The sequence below is a fragment of the Stegodyphus dumicola genome, chromosome 2 (genome assembly GCF_044657685.1).
Source record: "Stegodyphus dumicola isolate Sdum_Otavi_A_Nest chromosome 2, ASM4465768v1".
NCBI lineage: Eukaryota > Metazoa > Arthropoda > Arachnida > Araneae > Eresidae > Stegodyphus > Stegodyphus dumicola.
Window position 1 is genome coordinate 264,058,328 of NC_140769.1, and position 22,791 is coordinate 264,081,118.

Genomic DNA, 22,791 nt, shown 5'->3' on the forward strand with positions numbered 1-22,791 from the left:
CACCTTACAGATTATACATCATATTTTTTAAAATTTTGTGCACATTTCTTCCATCTGAATTTTTATATTGCTTTTGGATTGTTTGACCACAAGTAACTACCAAAGCATTTCTTACCTTAAAAATTGCTTTATCGAAAATTATAGAGTACAAAACTTTTATATTTTAAAAAAAGGATGCAGTTTGAGAGATCCTTTATTGTTGTGTCTTTGGCGATTCTGGATTTTGGAAATTTCCAGATTTTAAAGCATAGATTGAAATCCATTAATAACATGCAGACATGCCAACTTTGGGGGCTTCGCTTATTATTTAGGTCAAGAAGAAAAGTGCTGGCTTCCCCAAACAGGGTCAGTGCTGTCATTGACCCTGTTTGGGTAACAAAAAGTAGGGATTGCTAAATTTTTAGAATTTAGGGATGTACCAGGCCGCAGAATTTGAGACCCGCTTAGATTGTACAAGGCGGCAAAATGCATAGTCCCATCCCTTTTCTCCTCCAGTCACTCAAAAGCATAATCTTTGCCATTATCAAGACAATGTTATTCAGTGTATTATTATTGGATTTAGTTAGGCAATTCTTTAGCCAGCAGGTGTTTGAAAGTGAAGTGCAGGAATCTCAGTTAGTCTGGAGAAAAATCATATTAACTCTTTAAAATCCAGACCCTTTGCTAACCTGTATCCTCAAAATACCGAACCGCCCGAAATACTTTTCCAGTTTCTCAGCAACTTCCTCCCCTCCCCGTCCATTATTGCAGAAAATAGGGGTGAAAATTTTGAATGACATCTTTTGTTAAGCCTTTGACCCCGTTCTTTATAAAACTATTCTGAAGGTCAGACCAGCAAGCCTTTCTGGCTTTGTTATGATCACGACTGAGATTTTGTTTAATTCCGTTATTTTTATAGGAAGGAATAAATTGATTAAAAATAAATATGATCCTTAAATTTTTAAACTGCACTTTTATTGCTGTTTAAAGTTTAAAAGCACACTGTACCACAAAAGAATCAACAACAAAATGTCACGAGCAACCAGAAGATAAGAAACCTCATAGGACAAGCTGTCTGCAGTAAACTGATACAATGCATTTGGGGAAACTGCACCTACTACTGCATATCTTAGGAGAAGGGAAGAAAACAAGATTACAATCTCGGCCGTTTTCGGACAGTTCTGATTGTTTCAGTGTAGGGCCGTGTGGGGCGAATTGGTTGTGAAAGAGTTAATGGTACAATTGCTTCCTTTTGTTAAGTAGTATGTTCCATTTTTAGATTTTGTAAGTAGGGGAGAATTTGTTTTTATTATTATTTTATTTTATATATTTATTTTTGCCTTGGTCCAGATTTCAGGCTTTGTGTTGTATGTATAAAGAAAATATTGTTTGTACAAGGGAAAAATATAATGAAGATAAATAAGAGGTGAACATTTTCAGGAAGCAAAGAATTTTTTTTATAAAAATGGATTAAAAGAATGCATCTAAAAAAACTGATTAATTCACCAATGAATCTGTTTTAAAAATAATTTTTATGCTTTTAAATGAAAGCGAAAATAAATAAATGAGGCATTTTAAGAAAATCCTTTTAGTAAAGTTTTCCCTAAATTCAATCTCTACACTAATTTCACCATTACATTCTCCCATAAATGTGCATTTAGATAAATAATATTACTAACAGTTACAAGAAAGTACTAGAAGTGACATTTTGGATTCCTTAATGTACTTTCGCAAAAATAAATAAATAAAAAATAAAAACTATTTTTGATGTCAGAAAAATTTCTTCACGTATTATTTTAAATAATCTTCTCATTTGTCTCTGATACAAGACAGCTCAGCCCACTAGTGGCCGAATTATAAAGTCGCTGTACCTGGTTGTTTGATCTGAGGTTTGAATTCTGCAAAGGTGCTGGCTTTATGAGCATTTTCATGGTTTTCCCCATGTGTAACATGTATATGAGACAGTTTCTCTTAGAAAGTGCTCCACGAAGGCATCCCTCCCCTTAGGCAAATAGCCCTCGAGGCTTTGCTGTAATCACATAAACCAAACCATAAGCCAGCTCACTGTTTGTGCTGTGTATAAACAAAAAGTTATGAGATAATATAATTCAGTATCTGAGAAATTGGATGAGTAAATTCTTTATACGTGCTAATCATGTAAACTCTAAACATGCTATTTAGGAGAGATTTATCTAAAATTAAAAATTTGCACAGATTAGCAATCCATTTTTATTTTTAAAAATGCACCGGTACTATTCCGTTTTCAGGACCGTAAAAAATTGCAGTGAAAATATATAGGCAAAAGCGCCAAATCTAGCAAATGCGCCCATTTAACAGTGCGCCAAATCTAGCGTATGCGCTGATTTCAGATTGCGTAAGTTTATATAGTTCTATATTTCTTCAGACGCTATTGAAATACCAGTTTAATTTTTCATTTTAAATCCTTTTTTGATATCCTATGGATTTAACAATTTGGGAATTGCCTATGACGAAAAGTGTGCAATAGAATTTTGTTTAAAGTGCAGAATCACCCACTGCTTGATGCATTTTTAAGAATTGCACATACTTGGTATCCATGTACACATCGACCTATTTTCACTTAAAAAAAAATCCTAGAATCGCACAAAAATGGCACTGCGCACACCCATGACTTTATCTATGTACACGTTGACCTATTTTCACTTAAAATGTAAAAGAAAATTGACAAAAATCCAATTGTTGTTACCCTTGTAAAAAGCGGCAAACAAATAAGTGGGCGATTCTGCACTTTACCGAGAATTTTTTCAAAGAAAAAAAGGCATCATTCATTATAGAAAATTATGTTTGAATAATCAACAATATAAAACTATGCTTTAGTGATAACTCGGTAGCAAAATAGCGATGCAGACATCCATTCAGTTATGTTTAGCAATTTTTATATAAATTATAATAATGATCTGAAATAGTTATTTACTCTTTTGTTTCCATTCAGTCATGTTTAGCCTTTTTTATATAAATTATAATAATAAAAAAGTATTATATGAAATTAACCTTTCATCTAAATTAAAACATCAATCTTAGATAGTTATTTACTATTATAGTTCCTTTCTTGTGTTAGGGTTGCCGCAATTATTTTTGGCAGCACTGGTATCAACAGTAGTTTGGCGATTTTTTACGGCCCTCAAAACTGAATAGTACCAATGCACCATAGCATAAGGAGAAAAGGCTAAACAACTTATACTTTCAATAGTAACTTATTTCATCATGTGTTTCCTTACTGACTTTAGTGCTAGTTTCCGAAATTTGTAAAAATATTCACATAACATAATAATCACATAATTTACATGTATAATATTCACATAATTCACATAATTTCTTCCTCTGTTGTGCATAGTTTGGCCCTCTGAGGGCTAGTTTATTAGTTAATACCCTTGATTGTTTTTACTTTTATTCAGTGTATTCAATTCCTATTTGCCATTTTGTGCATTCCATCCATTTTATTTTTCCATAGTATTTATTAAATGTACTTTGTGAAGATTCTTCATTAATCTACTCGTATGTGACAGATGTTCTCACACTTAACCCATTCTGGACTGTCCAAAGGGGAAAGAAGCGCTTTCCGAGGTCTGGGCACTCTAAAAGCATACGCAGGCACAAGAGCAAGCAATTTTTCCTGTTACGTCTAATTTCATTTAAAAATTAATTTAAAATCATTACTGCAAACACTGACATTTTAAAACACTGAACTTTACAGTGCTTAATCATTGATAGTATCAGAATATGCAGTGGCTAATCGCACCGACGGTCCGAATAGCGTGTAGGCTAATCACACCACCTGTGTTAGTGCATGTACACAGTCAGGCCAGGTACAGCCATTTTACGCCGATTTGCCATAAGGCAGGTGGAGTGTTGTTAACCCTAACTCAGTGATAGCGAGAGTTGTCAACAGTTTCTGCTTATCTTCCTTGAATGCGATTTCTTTGTTAATTAATTTTTAGTTATTGTTACTGAAATTTACGTGTTATTTGTTTGACATAACTTGAGGACGATGGATGTGACAAAAACAAATCTCTTTTAACTTTTGAGTGTGGAAACAAGTTTTCCGTATATTTTGAATTTGAAAGGGCAAAAGAACTATATGAAAATCAAAATTTTGCTGTTTTGACTAAAACGAGAACGGAAAAATTTCACGAGCATCATAAACATTGTGAAACACTACTGTACAAACATGTTACCTTTGAATGTAAAAAAGGACATATTCATAAACAGTTATATTCATATTCATAAAGAGATAAATTCTTTTATTTAACACAGAAATATTTGTGCAAACTTAGACCCTAGTCTTATAGCATAGAACTGTCAGAATTTATTATTGAATAAGAAAACGTATTGAAAATTCTTATATATGCATTACTTTTTCAGTGTCCACACATGTTTATAGATTCAAATGCCATATTTCGAAATCAAAGTTACTTATGAAATAAAATTGTATAAAATCTGATAATTCATTTGCATGTGCAAATTTTTCAATCTAAATCTCTTAAGTTATTTTTGTCTTTTAAATTACATTCCATTATTTATTTAAATTTAATTAATTAATGTGTCTGTACTAATATTTCAAAGAACTTTGAAATATTTTTTGTGTTCTGAAAATGAAGAATATTTCCATAGAAAATTTAAACAACCATACAAAATTGTTAATAACCAGTATTATATGATTAATTGTTAATTTAATAGTTTATTTTATCGCTTTTAACTTATTTCATGTCTAAATTTTCTACGCAGATATACTCTAATTTTTAATGTCCCTTTTCTCAGACGAAACATTTCAAAAGAGGAATGAACAAAAATCTTGATTGTGCAAAACACATATTTGAATCTAAATGTATTCTAAGAAGTATAAAAAATATAAATGAGGTTTAAACCCCTTCCCCCGCAATCAGTCATTTAAACTATTCCAACCGTTCAGAAGATCGAACAGTTGGAATAATTTGAGAACATAAAAATCTCAGTTTTATTATATATATATAAATAAAAGAAGCAAGTTTCTTCTTTTTATGTATATAAGAAAAGGAACACATTTCCTTTTCTAATCTTTTGAAAGTCGCTAACGCTTTAAAAATGATAAACTACGTCAACGTAGTAACCGGTTCTTTAAAAAAAAAAAAAAAAAAAAAAAAAACGAGAGAGAGAGACTTACAACAACAGACTTTGGCAGTTTGCGAACTTAGGATTCCTTCTTTTCGATTCGGTTCAAATGACAGATCCAACAACTCAAAGTGTGGTTAATGTTGGTGCGAATAGCATCGGCCATCAGAATATGCTGTAATAAAATTTACGTGAGGTTAGAAAAAAAATTGCGAATTTTAAAGAAAATGGTTTTATTTTAATAAAAAAAGTACACTGTATACCAGGGATGGGCAAACTACGGCCCGCGGGCCAACATCGGCCCCTCGGAGAATGTTCTATCCGGCCCGCGGATAGAATTTTAATTTGCGGTATGAGGAAAATTAAAAGAAATATGTATTTATATATTATATATCCATCTCCTTTTTTCTACTTTAAATATTATTTTTTCTTCCTTTTTGACAAAGGACATGATCATTTTACTTCCTCTATTTTTGTTCTACAAAACATAAATCGACAGAAATAGCAAGCACAGACAGTTTTCAATTGGTAAAGTGTTAAAAGCGGAAGTTCTTTATTAGTTATGGCTGTAGTTTGGAACCAACAAGCGTTATCTCTTTCTCAGGGAGCAGACATATGGGAATCCAATATAGGTGAATTAGACCTCACATGTGGCAGACTGCGCATTTTAAACTCCAGCCAGCAGCTTTTTCTTTACGGCGCGAGTTCTAATATTATTGATTGCGTATGGAAAGTTTGTGGACTATAGCATCATTGTAAATAGTGGTGAAATCATTAAAAGTATAGCGTAGCTAGTGCTTGTTTGCTAAACAAGTAACTCCAACAATGGTTTACTCGTAAAATATTTCAACCCCAAAATGGTTACTAAAAAACGTAAAGTTGATTCAGAGGGCCATACATTTAATGATGAATGGACATGGAAATAATTTTTTACAGCTGTAGAAGATAAACCAGTGTGTCTCATCTTCATCTGTAGTGAAGCTGCAGCATTCTTCAAAGAAGCAACTGAGAAAGGACATTGTGTCGAATGGCTTCCATGAGAAACAGTGTTCTGCGGAGTGCAAAACGATAGAAGATACAGAGTGCCTTTCGGACATTGCATTTTTCACAGATCTTCTTTGTCATATGAGCAACTTGAATGTCAAGATGCAAGGGAAAAATAAATTTATCGACGATATCTGGGACCATCTCAAAGCTTTTAAACTAAAATTAATCTGTTTGCTGGGCAGCTACCTAAGAACGACTTGTCTCATTTTCCAAGGTTAAATTCAATACCCTCAGTAAATAAGGAGAAGTTTAAGAATTATGAAGATGGCTTGAAAAACTGCATTTTCGAACGCCAGATTTCAAGATTTCAGTGTCATTCAAACAGAATTGGATATTTTTACCATGCCTTTTAACGTAAACTGTGGAGCAATAAGGTAAGATCTGCAGCTTGAATTAACTGAGTTGCAATCAAACAATCATCTCAAGCAGTTGTTTCTAAATATGCCAAAGTTAAAGTTTTACAAATCATTATCGAGTAAGTAAGGTTCCCAAATTTAATAGCTCACACTCAGAAAACCAGTGCTAGGTTTGCTTCGTCTTATATACGTGAACAAGTGTTTTCAACTATGAACTTTAGAAAGAATTATTTCAGAAGTAGACTGATAGATGAGCATTTAGCCTCATTCCATAGAACCAGTCACTTCGAACCTCCATATAAGGAACTTTTAAAAAAATGAAATCGCAATTTCATTCATCCCATTAACATATTTAAATTGTAATACCTGTATATTGTTTTTTAAATTTTTGGAAAATTTATCTTGGCCCGCCGCCAAACTTTTTTTTCCGATTTTTGGCCCGCAACCGAAAAGGTTTGCCCATCCCTGGTGTATACTGTCGGGAAAAATAAATTATAATTTCCGGGCAGTGAAAAAAAGTGGATATTTTAAAAAATTGAACAAAATACTAGTAAAACTACATGATATGGCCAAACAAATGTCATAATTATAACAAAATGAGTTAACTGTTCACATTTGTAAAGTCCTGTTGCTGTCCGTCCTCCTGAAAGAATCAAACATTTGCTGTTATTTACATGTTCAAATTTCCCTGATCCAAAAGGAAAAAGGGGGGGGGGAACTCAAAGTGCATATGGAAGGTCAGCGTCCTGTGAAACATATTTGAAAATATAACAAACTTCAACTATCATCTAGTGTTATTTAGAAACTTAATAAAGCATTCTGATTAGAAATCACTTTAATGTGATAAAGTGCCTTGAGACTTGGAAAGGCTAGTCACATACATGATACCATCAGCCACTAAGAGAGAATCGTATGATCATGTCTGTGTTATTACACTGTTGGAAAGGTTAATAAGTGTTCCAAACATGCGATTTCACCTTACTTCTGTTATTTACGTGCCAGATTATTGTAGCCTTATCTACTACATTTGTGATCTTTTGAAATATGGGTCTTTTGCTCAACCACTTCTCCTTCCTTCCTGTGATTCTTTCTCGTGAGCTGCAAGATGGCTCATTCATTGTGAGATTCTCCTCGCACTGTACAAGGTAATTGAGGTGGATAGGTTGCACTTTGTGTGATGTGTTCAGCTTAGTTACCATCAGATATTGGTTGGAATACAAGTTTTTTTTAAAGGAATAATATTGCAATAGTTACCAGTATTTTATCCATGACTACTTTTCTTTTCTTACTGTAACCATGCTCTTCAGAAATTAAATGGCTTGCATATTTTTCCTCTCAATTTTTGGAAAATAAAAATTAATTAAAAAAAAAGGGAAAGTGTGTGTGGAAATACAGTAAAACAAATTTGTTTCTTCACCAAAATATACATAAGTAATTTTTGTAAAAAAATGTATTTGTATAAATAATAATAATAAAAAAAAATCGTAAACTTTCCATTCTGAATTTCTGACATTCAAAAGTTTGTGTGTTTGTGTCAAATCAGATTGTAGGCAGATGTTAATGAAGTGGTTGCGGTCAGAATCATACTATGTATTTCTGTAGTTGTTTCTAATTTAACTATGTAGTTGCTTTCTAATTTTTTTTTTCTTTTAGGTATTAGAAACAAAGAACCATCACCTGTTTCAACAGAATGTAAAGTTGAAGAAAATGGTAAGCCTTTCCATTACATTGAATGTTTGGATTTGTGTGCAGTTTCTGTTTTCTCAAATTTTATTGAAATTAGGTTTTCTTTGATTGATGCCATTTCCTTTAAAGTTCTGAGGACTGATTTTTTTTTTCTTCTTTTGTCGACTGATATCAGATTTCTGTATTTCTTTTAGGTATTAATCCTCAAACTGAACATACTGTTAAAAGTGAAAATTGTAAGGTGTCAGAGGAAGGTAATTATATCATCCATCATCATATTTTCATCTCTATGCATAATATGAAAATGATTTGATGTAAAGTAATTTTTGTAAGTTTTCTTTATGTAGAATAATGTTGTCTGGTTCTTTTTCTTTCAAGAGTCTGTAAAAAGGGAAGTATTATTTTAAAATGTTGACATTTAAAAGTTGTGATTTAAATTTCAAAATTTAATCTTAAGTTTGTGATTTTTTTAAAAAGATTTACATTAAAAAAATTATCTGTATTTTATCTTCTTGTCTCTTTCTCTTTCTTTTTTTCCTTTTATCCATCCTCTCTCTCTCTTTTTTTTTTTTTTTGGATGAAGTGAATTTTTTTTTTCTGCCGGACAATATCCTAATAAAATAGAAGAAAAAAGTAAGTATTTCAGGTGTACAATAATGTTTACTCTTTCTTTATCACTCACAGAATTAAAATTTGAGGCAAAATAGAGGATTATCAGGAAAGAATTATCTGATTACAAAATTGAATATTTTCTGTAATTACAAGTAGAATATGTCATTGTAAAAAAAAGTGTTAAATTTTTTTCATGAGTGTCTAATATGACTTCCTTTAATCATCCATATAGTATGACTGCAATGTGCCATTATTTTGCCAAGCACATTGTAATATTCCAGCATTAACTGTTTGTAAAGCATCACAAATGTGTTGTTTATGTTCGGGGAAACTTGTATGGTGATATAAACACAAGATCTTTGGCATATTCCCAAAGGAAGAAGTCACTTGGGGCTAAATCAGGTGACTTAGGAGGGTAGCTGTGTAGAGCCAAATCATGGGCTGCCCTGCAACTAATCCAGTGGTGTGGTAGTTCTCTGTTTATAAATTTACAAACATCAAAGTTCCAATGTGGCAGTGCACCGTCTTGTTGAAAAATGAAATTTCGCCTATCTTCTTTCAACTGAGGCAAAAACCAAATTTTCAACATATCAAGGTAGGTAATACCACTTGCTGATTTTTAGCCCTCCCCCCCTCCAAAAAAAAAAGGTCTGTAAACCTTTGATGAAGACACTGCACAAAAGATGATGACTTTTGGTGAGTTCCTTATGCATTCTATGTTGGCATGGGGATTTTTCAATCCCAAAATTTGCACATTATGGTGATTAACTTTGCCGCTTAGGACCTTCGTCACTAAATATGAGTTTATTGCAAAATGTTCATTATGCATAGCTTCATCCATGAAAAGCACAGTGACGAGTTGCAATGTCTAAATGAGTTAGACATTGCAACTCGTCACTGTGCTTCAATGCTTGCGTGCTTTGCAATTTGTAAGGCTAAAGATGAAGTTTTTTTCTCAACAAAGTCCAAATGGTAGGCTGAAGTATCCCAAGTTCATCACTAGCAAGAACTGTCAATTTCTTTGGACTACGTAAAAAAGTCTCTTGCACTCTTTTCGTCATTCTCTGCCTAAACACCTGGTAGCCCTGGACAGTTTTTCTTTGCATAAGCATCCAGTTTTCTGGAACTGGTTATACCACCTTCTGATACTCTGAGGTGTCATTGCTTTAGTTGTATAGTACTTTCTCCTAAATTCATGCTGAATAATGTTTACTGGCTGCAAATTACACTGCACTGTTTACTTCTTGCAAAGGAGAGCAGAAAAAAGGCCTTCTCTTGCTTAAATGACATTTCCATTTCTTTTCAGAATTTGAAAAACAGCTTAATGACAGCAGTGCTTCTACTCGTGAAAAAAGAAGAAACAAGGCCGATGAAGCAATTTACTTTGAAGGACTGTTAATTTCTTTTTGACATTTTGCGCCGATTCACGATAAGCGTTGTTTCACTTTTTGAATTGTTGCCACCAAATATTATCAACCTGTTATATTTAAAGAAATTAAATAGTGAAGAATCTGCATAAATATATGTATGTTCCTCGCATTCAGACAAAACAACATACCTAGAGCCATCAAATTTTGAATAATGAAATCTTCCACTGAATATGGGCATCTGGAAGCCCAAATTTGGAATTTGAAATTTGTTTTATTATCAATTTCATAATTTGTAACACTTTAACGAATTTTTGATTAACAAACTCAACGATTTCAAAGCGAGCCATGGCAACACTTTACGGGGGGGGGGGAGACATTTTTATCTCCAGCGTGCGAGACTGTCCATCGGAAATTCTAAAGCTTTGCTCATTTAAAGATTATTTTGCAATATTGCTGTTGAATTGAATTTTTTGGTTTAAGTGCAAAGAACATGATATTTAATAAATAAAAATAACACACAAAACATTAAAAAAATGCCCTTTGGGTATAATGTGAGATCTGAAAGCATTCAGATTTTTTTCTCCTTTATTTTTTTTTTTTTGTATTTTTTCCTCTGTTTGTAGTTATGAAAATATTAAATATTGTTATTAGATGATTTTTTCTTGATAATCCTATATATAAACCTTTAAAAATTATCTTGTTTATGCTTAAAATTTGAAAATTTTATCTTTATTTTTTTTATTTTATTTTTTTTTTTTTTAAGATTTACATTTTGATTTTTAAGAATTTACCTGTATGTTATCTTTCTTCTCTCTCTCTCTCTTTTTTTTTTTTTTTTTTTTTTTTTTTGGGAAGGAAAGGAAAAGTCTTCTACTGGAGTATTTCAAGTTAAAATAAAAGAAGGTAATTATTTCATGCGTGTACAGTGATATTTTCTCTCTATTTTTATTTCAATAAACTTTGCAATGGCGAGATATATAAGCTTAAATTATTAGAAAATAGTAGGTGCCACTTAATGTGATTATGCTTGTCCATGACTGTTTTGATAACATTAGATGATGAGAAAAGTGTGTCCTTCAAAATATCAATGGAGATAAACTAATTTAATATAATTAACTGCTAACATGTAAACACTTTCCTAGATTTTCAGTTACTGAAAAAGTTATTATTAGTGTTTTTTTGCAGTCCTTGTATGAACGTTTATTTTTGAACTGTTCATATTGATTACGGAAATGATTTGTCGCATGCCGTACTTAATTACATTGACATGTACTTAATTACATTGTCGCATGCCGTACTTAAACCCATTGACGAACACGGGGGGTTATGTCATTAACATATTGCACATAAGGCAAACACATTACTCTCAAATTACTCAAAATTACTCAAAATCTCGTTCCTCATAATTAATTATCTGGAGAAAAAACAGCTTAGATATAGTTCAGATTAAGAAAGTATGTATAATTTATATTGTAGAGACATTAGGTTATTTCGAAGCAGGAGACATGAAAAATGCGCAATGCCTTCGACGGAACATCGGCTCTCTTGAATACATGCCGAGTGTACTGACCATTACACCACGAAGGTATGCTAAGAAGGCAGGAGAAATGCCTTATAATACAAACTTAAATATTATTGTAATTGAAATGAAGTAACTTACTAAACGCTTCACTGCAAGAAGTGCAAAGGTTTTCAATACTTCTCATAAATGTCTTCTTCTTTCTTCATATGGGTCAACCTTCATTACAAAATCAAGCAGTTCCTTGTACCTTCTTCTTCACTCTCGCTGCTTTCACCATCGGCTGGTGTTATAAAATTATCCAATTCTTCATTGGTCATTATGCCTTTTATTAAATTGTATTTTGGACACAACCTTTCCTATATCTCTTCTTTTTAGTTCATGCTTTCTTGTTAGAATGAGATTTTAGTTTTGGGCATTATACAAAATAGGGTAGAGAGCTACTATTTAAACTGGTGTCTGAGTTACTTCAGACAGAGCTTGTTCTGCCTTTTGTCCATGTTGTTTCCCTGCTAGCGTTAAGCTTGCTATTTTATGGCCGTGCATATTAATTGCTGATTTGTCTACTGCAGTGGTAACCAAGAGCCAACTATGCATTTAAATATTTCTTTATAGCTTCGGCAACTTTTTTAACTTAGGATTAGTTTTCATTTTACATTACTATTTAAAGTTTCTGCCAAAAACACTGCCGAGGCCCGCCCCTTAAGCACCAGAAGTGCCATCTGTTCATATTATTCTTTAGATGAAATAAAAGAGTCTTTTCACTCTTCTTATGTGTTGTTGAACTTCACAGTTCAAGTTAACATCTAGACTTCCAAGTAACTTTAGTTTAGCTAAAATCTTACACAGATTAAAAAAAAAATGAGCATTTGTTAATGATCATCTATAAAGATCTAAAGCTTAAAAACAGCAGAGGAAGTTTTGGCACAAAAAACACAAGCTGATCTAGAATTCAGCTTTCTTAACTGGTTCATTTGATCTTCCTAAAACTTGGAAAGCTCCCACCTGTTTGCCTGAGTTCAGATTCGGGCTGATGGGCTGACTGCAGCATTAGTTTTCCCAATGTGTAATGTAGATAAGAGCAATTTTCTCTTACAAAATCCTCCACAAAAACATTCCTTCCTTTTTAGGTAGATAGTCGACATATGCTTTGCCATATTCCTGTAATCTAACAATACTAACCTGAAAGTTGGAAAGTGAGTTTTTTGTGTATGGTTTCCTAAAGCCAAAATCAGTTATTTGTTAACTTAATCTCTTACGTGTAGATATTTCTCTGTCATTCAGCAATTCCTATGCTCTATTTCAATCTTATTTGTTGATTTTACCATTTATTTGGCAAATTTACTCCAGTTTAAAAAACTCATTCTTTAAAATTTTGATCACATTAATCAATTTGCTGATTACAATAATTGATGTATTTTCAGTGTTTTTGTATACAAATGGATGAGACTTTGGCAGTTTGATAACAACACCCGAATGATTACATTAATTGTGGTAATAACATAAGTGGCAACTATTCTATCTTATATTTTAACATTTCAAAATTTTTCATTATTTTCTGATTTTTCGTAAATTAATATTTTTATTTTTTATAATTATTATTTTTTTAAATTTTTCTTCTAACATCTTACTTTTTTCACTCTGTTCTCTCTCTCTCTCTCTTTCTCTTTCTTTTTTTTTTTTTTTAAATTAAGTAGATGATTCTTTTCCCGCTGGAGAATGTCCTGTTAAGGTAGAAGAGGAAGGTATTTATTCCATTTTTTTTAGTAAAATTTTCTCTTTCACTTCTTGTCTGCAAGTTATGTAGTGTAAAATAATCATTCAAGGTATAGAAAAATATTTAATGTTTTTAAGCTATATTTTGTTTCTGCACTGCATTATGAACTATCTTGCTTTTAGGTGTTATAATGGAAGAGCCCGCAGCTGTCAAACCTGGATGTAATGAAAAAGAAGCAACATGTCCAAAAGAAAAAGTAGAGATTGAAACGAAAGCAAGTATTCAGGAAGCAGTCTGTAGTAAAGAAAAAGCAGAATGTAGTCAAGTGACTCAAAGAGGTACCTATTCATTAAATCCATTACATTAATACCTTTGCAAAATTTGCTTTAAATAATAAAACTGCTTGATATTAAAAGCATTTTGATGCTTTCTGATTATTTGCATTCCCGAGAAAATTTGTCAACTTTCCGGTTCTGTGTTGCTGGGCAAAATACCATATTTCTAAAGAAATCAAATGCTTTCTCTGTCATTTCTATGGGGGGGGGGGAAGAAAGAAAAGATGTTTTTGCTGAGCATCACAAGTTACCAATCTGCTCTTGGATTCACTCTTGCTAATGCAATTTTTTCTTCTTTTTTTACTTTATTTTTAGCATCACTTTCTTCATACTTACACCACATAAAATTCATGAGCAAAGTTACAAAATATTTAAAAACAGCATATCTTAATTCCTGGTAGTATTAATTGGTTACCATATATATATATATATTTATATTTACTGTATTCTTTCTTTAAAAACTAGCTGCATAAAAGCTGCCTAACATAAAAAAACTAGCTGCCTAACATAAAAATATGTAATATTTCTGGTTAGATAGCTCATGATTTAAATGCATTTTTTTTAACCCCTTTGCGCCGACTGTCACGTCTACGTGCCAGCAACGAACACACTCACTTCCCGGCCGACACGCAGGCGTGCCAGAGCATTTTCCTATTCAGCCCCGACTGTAACGTATTTGTGCCAGTGTCCTGGAACGTTTTAAAAACTATAATTTCTGCCACAAGATGGCATTGTATGTCCATATGGTTTCAGATACATGTACATTAGACCTTCTACTCAAAATGAAAGAAGCATGACTCACATACACGTGTTTTTGATTATATAAACAAAAGGGGAAATAAATCTTTCCGAATGGCGTGCTTTATGATGTCTCTTTAAATTCGCACGTGGTAGTTGTTTATTGTAAGTAGAGACGTTTTATTTTTGCTAAAGCGTTGGGTATTTCGGTTTGCAGTTCAGTATTTAGAAAATAATTAGATCTTGTTAGATGTGAATTCTTTCTGTTTTTACCTTGCAATGTTGAAGCGTCGAAAATGTTTAACAGAGCATGAAATAGCAGAAATGATGCAAAATATTTCAGATATTGATTCTGAAACAGATTCTGATAGAAGTGATAGTCATACTATGTAACGTAGTATCACTAGGTAGGATACTACGTTACATAGTATCACTATCACATTTTCCAGAACTTTGTTCAGAAGATACTGATAAGAAAATGAGACGACGATGCTTCGTTTGTTCAAATTCCCGGAAAAATCCTCCAAAACGGAAAATGAGTTATTACAAGTGCAAGGAATGTAACATAGGACTGTGTGTAGATCCCTGTTTTCAAATTTTTCATACGAAAAGAGAATTTTAAGTAATATATTTAGTTTTCAGATGTATAATGTTAAAAGTCATAAAATGGTGAGTAATGAAAATAAAATGCTCTGCTAAGAAGTTTCTGCTAAGAACTACCAAGCTGGTCTATTGAAGCAGTTTTCTTGGCTGTGACTAAAAAATGAATTGATGCCTTTCCTAATCAAGCTGTCATGTAATGCCAAGTTATCTACAGTAAAATAAATTATATATATGTGGGGTTTACTTTCAAAAGAACATGGTAGAGCACAAGTTAACCATAATTAACTATTTTATTTTACTAATAGGAAATAAATTAAATAAAAGATAAAAAGTAAAATTTAATAGTTCATATGGCAATCTCACGATGAAACAGTTCTACAGGATTTATGTAACGATGGCTAACACACAGTCCTCAATAAATACATTCAAAGGGCCTGTCTGCCCTTGTGTGGCTAACTTGATGGAGGATTCGCAGGCCATCTGCCTACTTCCATCCCATTTCGCAGCTATCACTCTGTGCGTTGATTACATCTTTGAACCTCCAATGGTAATCTGCCGCTCTGCAAGCTGCGTTACGTCATGGTTCTGCTGAGTTGAAGTTGAAGTAAAAGTAGTTGAAGAATATACTTCTACACTCGGCCATACTGCAGGGCATCGTTCTCGATGTCTGTAGTGGACATCACCATCATCCTCAGGTACCTGCAAAAAGAATTTAAAAAAAAAAAAAAAAAAAAGAGAGAGAGAGAGAGAAAAAGAGAGTATCAGGTCCTTAGATTTGAGCTGATACAATTATCAATCAATTTGACCATGGCTTCATATAGTCTGCCGCAGTAGATGTCATATTTGGTCTTTCATGGAATCCTACTTTTTTGACTTCATATCTGTCAACTACTACTACTAACTTTTTGCATGAAGTTTACTGCATCGTTACATTAAAGAAAAGACCCCGATATTCCTTTGCGAGTCCTTTTATATAGCCTTTGGAAAAGCGGAGCTTTTAAGAAATGACGTCAGCCTCGTCAGCCATTCCAGTTTGCTTTAAATATCTCCAGAACATTCTATAACTGTACGTGTAGAAAAGGCGGGAAAACACAACTTGACAATGGGGCTGTGGATTTAATTCCACGTACTTTCAAATAAGAGACCGTCCCCATTAAAAAATGAAAAGAACATACAGTTAGAATTTTAACTGTATTTTTGACTACGGAATTTTATTATTACATATAGCTAACTTGGAAACTGAACTCAAAACTTTGAGAACTGAAACTTTTACTCCATATTGGATAATTGAAACTCCATATTGGAACTGAAACTCCACATTGGATAATTGCGCACTTTTAGCTTCAGCTCTCCTGCAGCCAAGATGCTACTTTGCTCTGTTTGCTTTGTTGTGCCACTAACTGTGTGATGCTATATATAAAATTGTGGGGTGCATATTCTGCCCATGATCATGTGTGATGAAAGATATATTTTTGATAATTAGTTCATATCCACCAATATAAGTTACATTAAATTCGGTTACGTCTGTCTACAAGTCTTTCCTTCGAGTATCATCTTTCTAACTATGCAGAAAGTCTCCCCAGGATATAATGCAGAGAACATTCGTCAATCTGTTGCAGCTTACTCCAAGTCACTGTAATATATATACACTGGATATCATAAATTAAGGAAAAATCACGATTACTGAAAAAGTTACATGTAGAATTTAATGAAACTTACCCACTATATGTAACACATAGTAAGGTATCAAATAACATAAAAAGGAATTACCAGACAAGTATGGTAGTATAGAAATTAGCACATGTTTAAAATGAACAAATCGAAGGTGTCAGTTTGCTATAGGAAAAATACCTTCAATATGGAATATGATCACCTCTGGAAGCAATACAGCACATACAGCGATGTGTGATGCTTTCAATTATGCGGTCTATCAGTTTCATAGGAAGTTAGAGCCATTGCTCTTGCAAAGCAGTTGCAAGCGCGACAAGGGTCTGAGAGAGAAGCTAGACGTCTCCCTAAAGCATCCCAAACATGCTCGATGGGATTCAAGTCCGGGGCTCGAGCTGGCCACTCCATGCGCATAATTGTTTCCTGTTGAAGGTAATCATCTATGATGCGAGCCCTGTGTGGTCTTACATTGTTGTCCTGTAACAGGAAAGCATCCCCTATAGCCCCAGCATATGGGCGAACATAAACATCAGGGATGTCATTTCTGCAAACTTGAGCATTCACGGTTCCCCTTGGAAAGACATGGAGGTCTGGGCATCCAGCCAAAGAGATGCCACCCCCAAACACAGATGCTGCCTTTTCCGTATGCATCTCTTTCACGGATGTTTGACGGATGACAACGGGTTCCAGATTCTCTCCATATCAAATAATGGTTGCTATTGCTTTCTTGACTAAACCTGGACTCATCCATAAAGAGAACAGCCTTCCATTGATCAAGTGTCCAGTTTTTAAATTATAGTAAAAAAATCATAGTTGTGTTGTAATTGCTGACATCTTTTACTCAAATAGCTTTTTTTTTAAAGTTAATTCATTTGTCTATTACATGTGTTTTGCATTGTCTTTAATTTCATGAAAGCAGTTAAGATACAGCTTATATATGGCTGTATATACTAATTGACTTTTGATATAATGTATTTCAAATGCTAATAATATATTAATATAATTTTGTTACCATAGCTGGTAATGTATTTTAATTTTGTCACACACTTCAGTGCGACTGTCGATCGAAGATGGTGACGAAGACAATGATGAAGACTATGTTATAATGACTCCGGAAGTAAGTTAAAATATATCCATAATACATAAAAGCTTAATAATGAGACAGCTTGGATAAATAATTATTTTCCACTAAAAATATTGACTATTTTTTATTTCTTTAAACTGTAGTAATTTTCCTAGTTTTTTGTCTATTTTGTGTATTATCTATTCTGCTATTCTGTTTTACTTTTTTTTTAATATTGAAAGACAAATTATTATAAAATTGCTCAGTTTTTAAGTTACAATTTATCTATTTTTGTTGCTTCATTTCAAGACTACATTGCTTGATTTGAAATTGGAATGCCATAATATACTCGTACATTTAAAAAGTTTGCATCAAATGCTTGTAGGACAATTCTTTTTTAAATTAAAAAAAGAGATATATTGCTACTGTGGGAGTGGCATGCAATAAAACTTGCACATGATTGCTCCAACTCTTTTGCTATTTCGTGGATTCCGTTTGTTTTAGTCTTATCTGTAGGTACATATACTTAAAAACTTAAGGATCTTCGAAAGGCCACCCTGATCAAAGACCTGGGGCTGTTTACTCCTCCCCCACTGCACTCCTTTTTGTATACCTTTGACTCTCAAATGACAGAAACTAACACAGATAGTTTGTTTTAAAACAAGAAATCACATTCTGATGACATAGAAAAATAGTTTGTTTTAAAACAAGAAATCACATTCTGATGACATAGAAAAATAGTTTGTTTTAAAACAAGAAATCACATTCTGATGACATAGAAAAATAGTTTGTTTTAAAACAAGAAATCACATTCTGATGACATAGAGAAATTGTAGAGTGAAAAATATTGATATATATATATATATATTTGAAAAAGAAATGATATTTTCAGAATCTTACAGAATTTGTGTTCTAGAAAAAACACTGTTAAGTTCCAGTGTTGTCTCATATCAAACTTTTAACATTTTTTCCTTAAATTAAGCAATAAAAATTTTGTAGTGTAACGAATTTCTTCCTGTGGTTATTAGATTTTGGTTCTAAAGTAATAAAAGTGTATGGCAATATTAATAATCCATTTCTAATGTAAAAATCAAGAGAGAAGGGAAATACACCAAAATAAAACATAAAATCGGGCAAAGCAACACCTTTGTGTTTATGTTAAACACAAGGTTGTTGCTTTGCCTAATTTTTTATTCCTAATGTTTTAAAACTTCTAAATTATTCGCATGAAAATTTGTTTGGCGTACTATGTATAGTAGCAATATAATGCCATTAGTTGGCATGTAATTTACTTATTAACCATCTCCTCCGAGCAAGTAGAAAAGGCATTGAAAATTGCGAATTATGAAATTAAATACTTCATTTTATTTTATCTTAATTTTCTTATAATCAGCCTAAGATTTCTTAAAATATAACTGTAGAGATGGGAATTATAAGGAATTTTGCTTAACACAGTGTTTATATGTATATATATGTCACTGGCAATGCATAAAACGCTGAAATTCTGTGTAATATGTAAGTATATTATACAATACTAAAAGTTGACTGGTAATGTAGGAAATGATTAACATTTCTCACATTTCCTAGGCATTCTATGAATTGTCAAATAACAAATGACAAGTGTGAAATACATCTCCAATTTGTTTTGAATATCATGTGGCTAGGCATGTGACTTTTAATGCTCTCCTCATGCTCAGAATTTGAATTTTGTGCATTGTTTGCAAAAATTTAGTTTTGTACTGTGCTGCATGAAAATGGAAGAGCAAGATGTAGTATTAGACTGGGGGAAAAATTCTGTATGTTCTCATGGAAACTGGGATGCTGTGGATTGTTTGAGTAACAGTAACAAATGCATTCTTTGGAACTTTAGAAGGATTATGCCTGTAAAGGTTCAGATCTTTTCCTTGTAATATAACAGCAAATGGTTATGTAAGTAGAACATATTTTTCTCATGTAAAATCTGAAATATATTTGTAATGATTATGGATTATTTGTTTGTAATATGACATTAAGTAATTATGTAAACAGAATATATTTTTCTCATGTAAAATCCCAAAGGAAATATCTGTAACCATCACAGGCTATTTGCTTTGATTGCTACTGCAATTAATTATGTGATTAGAGTGTGCTTTTCTGAAGTAAAATCCCAAAGGACGTATATGTAAAAGTTACAGATTATTTCCTTCTAATATCCCATTAAGTAATTATGCATGTAGAATATATTTGCCATTGGTGAAATACTAAATGATATGTCTATAAAGATAATAGATGTTTTGTTTAAAATTATGCTTTATATAATAAAATATATTGGATTCAGTATGTTTGAGTAAATGAATAGTGTGTATGTATAGAGAGAGAAAGTAAGAAATTTAAAACCCATTCTGCACAACAACCCAAAAAGAGTGAAATTCAATACTAATAAATTTAAAATATTTGATAAATACAGAATGAGAATTAAAGAAATATGAAATTAAAACCTAAAAATAAATAAATAAATAAATAGGTCTTCAAAAAATTTTTGAATGAGCTGTTATATTTAAAAAACTTTAGAGTAGTTTATCAGCTTATTTTGAGTGCAGAACCGTAAATGTTTAGAAGTGGGAAGAGGATTGTAATTGGATCTGATGTATCCTCCTCTTGATAATGTTACGTCAGATCTAATTGAATTACTCTCTATTTTCTCTGGTATTGGTGTACTTTTGGAGATATTTATTATCTTTAGGTTTTAATTTTATCTTTTTTTAATTCTCATTTGGTATTTGTTGCATATTTTAAAATTTATTTGTACTGAATTTCACTTTTTTGGGTCTTTGTGTGGAACGGGTTTTAAATTTTTTATGTCTAAACTGGCCTATTTTCATCAGCATATTGCATAAAAATACTTTCAATAATTATGTTTTTAATAAAAAAAACTTTTTGTGATACATATATGCAAGGGAAGTTTAGCAGTTTGAACTTTTAAATTAGCCAATTCAATCTCAGAATAGCAGTAATTTGAAATATGTGATTTCAACAGCATTCAAAATGTTTCTTTTCAAAAGGAAAGATTATTCTGTTGCAGAGTACTTTCATTTTATGATAGAAAATTTATGTAATTGAAAGATCTGAATTTTGATTTATTTATTTATCACCAATCTGAAATTGAATTTTGCATTTATTTAAAAGTAATTTAATTGATATGCTATGATTAATTTAATGGATATGCTACTTCTTATATTAAATTATATATATATCCTTTACATTAAATAACAAGAAGGCATCTGAAAATTACATTTGTCCTGTAAAATAGTTGGGGTGGGTGGGAGACAGTATGCCTTATTTGTATGTTCTAGTGACAATTAATGACATATGTTCTAGAACTTAACTCATTAATCTTAACTGAAACAGACAGACACTACTTTAAATTAACCTATTTGAGTAAACATGTTATATATTGATATAATTACATTATTACAATAAAAGAGTATGTGAAATATTTCTATGAAGAACTCACAATAGTTATTCTTAATGTTTCAAAAAGATTATATTCTGGCCTTCTAAAAAAATGGTATTTTCAGTAAAGGCTACAACACAACAGTGAACTTCATTTTGTTGCCACAAGGTATCCAAAATTTTGTTTGTATGTTTGAATTCCATCACCCAACTAATCTTTTTATTCTTAGTCTGTTACTGTTTGAAATAGTAGATGGTAGTTCTGTAAATTTTTTACCGTATCTCCAAACAATTTCCTTTAAATTAATAGATAGAATTCTTTCATTGAAAACATAATGTCATGCTTTTTGAGTGAGCACAAAACTTCACCAACTGACCTAAATTTTTTCCACTTTGCTTCCATTAAAATTCTTCGTATTTAATATATTCAAATTATGCTTTTAACAAATTTTTTCAAAAATTACTATTTCACTTTAGCTTAAAATTTAATACATTTTATCTCCAAGTTAGTATTTGCAATGCAGCCAAATTTAACCAGTTTGTTGTCACTTTCATACTAAATCAAGTTACAAAATTAATTTTAAATTTGAAAAGAAATCACTGAAACAAATCTTACAAATGAATTAATTATTCTTGGAATATTTTAATCCATAAAAACATCCCTTTTTGTTGAGTAGTTCAAACTGCTCTTATTATTTTTCAGTTAAAACCTTTGAAATTTTTAAAGTTATGCAATAATGCTCATTTTTATTAATATGAAATAAAATGAAGTTTTTGAATAAAAATTTTATGTATTCGAAGTTCAGTAAAGTTACAATTTCTTTATATGAAAAATTAATTTAATATTTTCAATATAAAATAAACACATGAATTTGCATGTATAAGCTAAGCACTGTTGATGCAACAATCGAGTTTCATACCCTGGAAACAAATATTGCTGGTAGATGAATTTTCAAATGCAAGACCTGTAAAATACAATTCAACTCATACCTAATATATTAAATTACATTTAGTGCAAAAATCTGAAGTTAGTATGCACTATATTTTTGAATAATGACTTTCACTACACCTAATTATTTGATTGTAATTATAGCTATTAAATCCTAAAAATTAATTAAAAACAACAAATTATCAAATTAAGAAAAATATGTTAAGCAAAAAAATGAAGGTCTATTAAATCAACAATGGATAGAAATAAAAGATAGCATTTTAAAAGTATGTACATAAGTTACTCAGTTGCCTTTTACATATTTACACATGTATTCCATAATTACAAACTTTTTTATCGCATTTTGTGCATTTATTTGGCTATGTTGAATTTAAAGTGCCTTTCATTTTATAAACTTGCTTACATAGTTTATTAAGGCTTCTTCACATTTTCTGCCTCTTTGATATTGAATTTATTTGATTTTAAATTGCATGCAATTCCACTGATTGTTAAATAATCTTGTTTGTTATCAAGTTATAATGGTAAAGAACTTCTAAAATAAAATAAATTCATAAATTAATCATAATTCATAAATTAAAAGACTTTACTTT

The 22,791-nt window shown here is 31.6% G+C and overlaps 1 protein-coding gene across 5 annotated transcripts in view; it reads left to right on the forward strand.

Annotated features, from left to right (window-relative positions):
* Positions 1-22,791, forward strand: part of LOC118201699 (uncharacterized) — a 118,363-nt gene that overhangs the window by 38,582 nt on the left and 56,990 nt on the right. For 3 of the 5 annotated variants that reach the window (XM_085812115.1, XM_085812114.1, XM_085812111.1), the window contains 6 exons: positions 8,163-8,219; positions 8,390-8,449; positions 11,033-11,080; positions 13,391-13,441; positions 13,596-13,751; positions 17,810-17,874. In XM_085812115.1, coding sequence (XP_085668241.1) covers positions 8,163-8,219; positions 8,390-8,449; positions 11,033-11,080; positions 13,391-13,441; positions 13,596-13,751; positions 17,810-17,874 — 437 coding nt within the window. The remainder of the gene's footprint in view (positions 1-8,162; positions 8,220-8,389; positions 8,450-11,032; positions 11,081-13,390; positions 13,442-13,595; positions 13,752-17,809; positions 17,875-22,791) is intronic. The other 2 variants (XM_085812112.1, XM_085812113.1) reach the window with 2 other exon arrangements.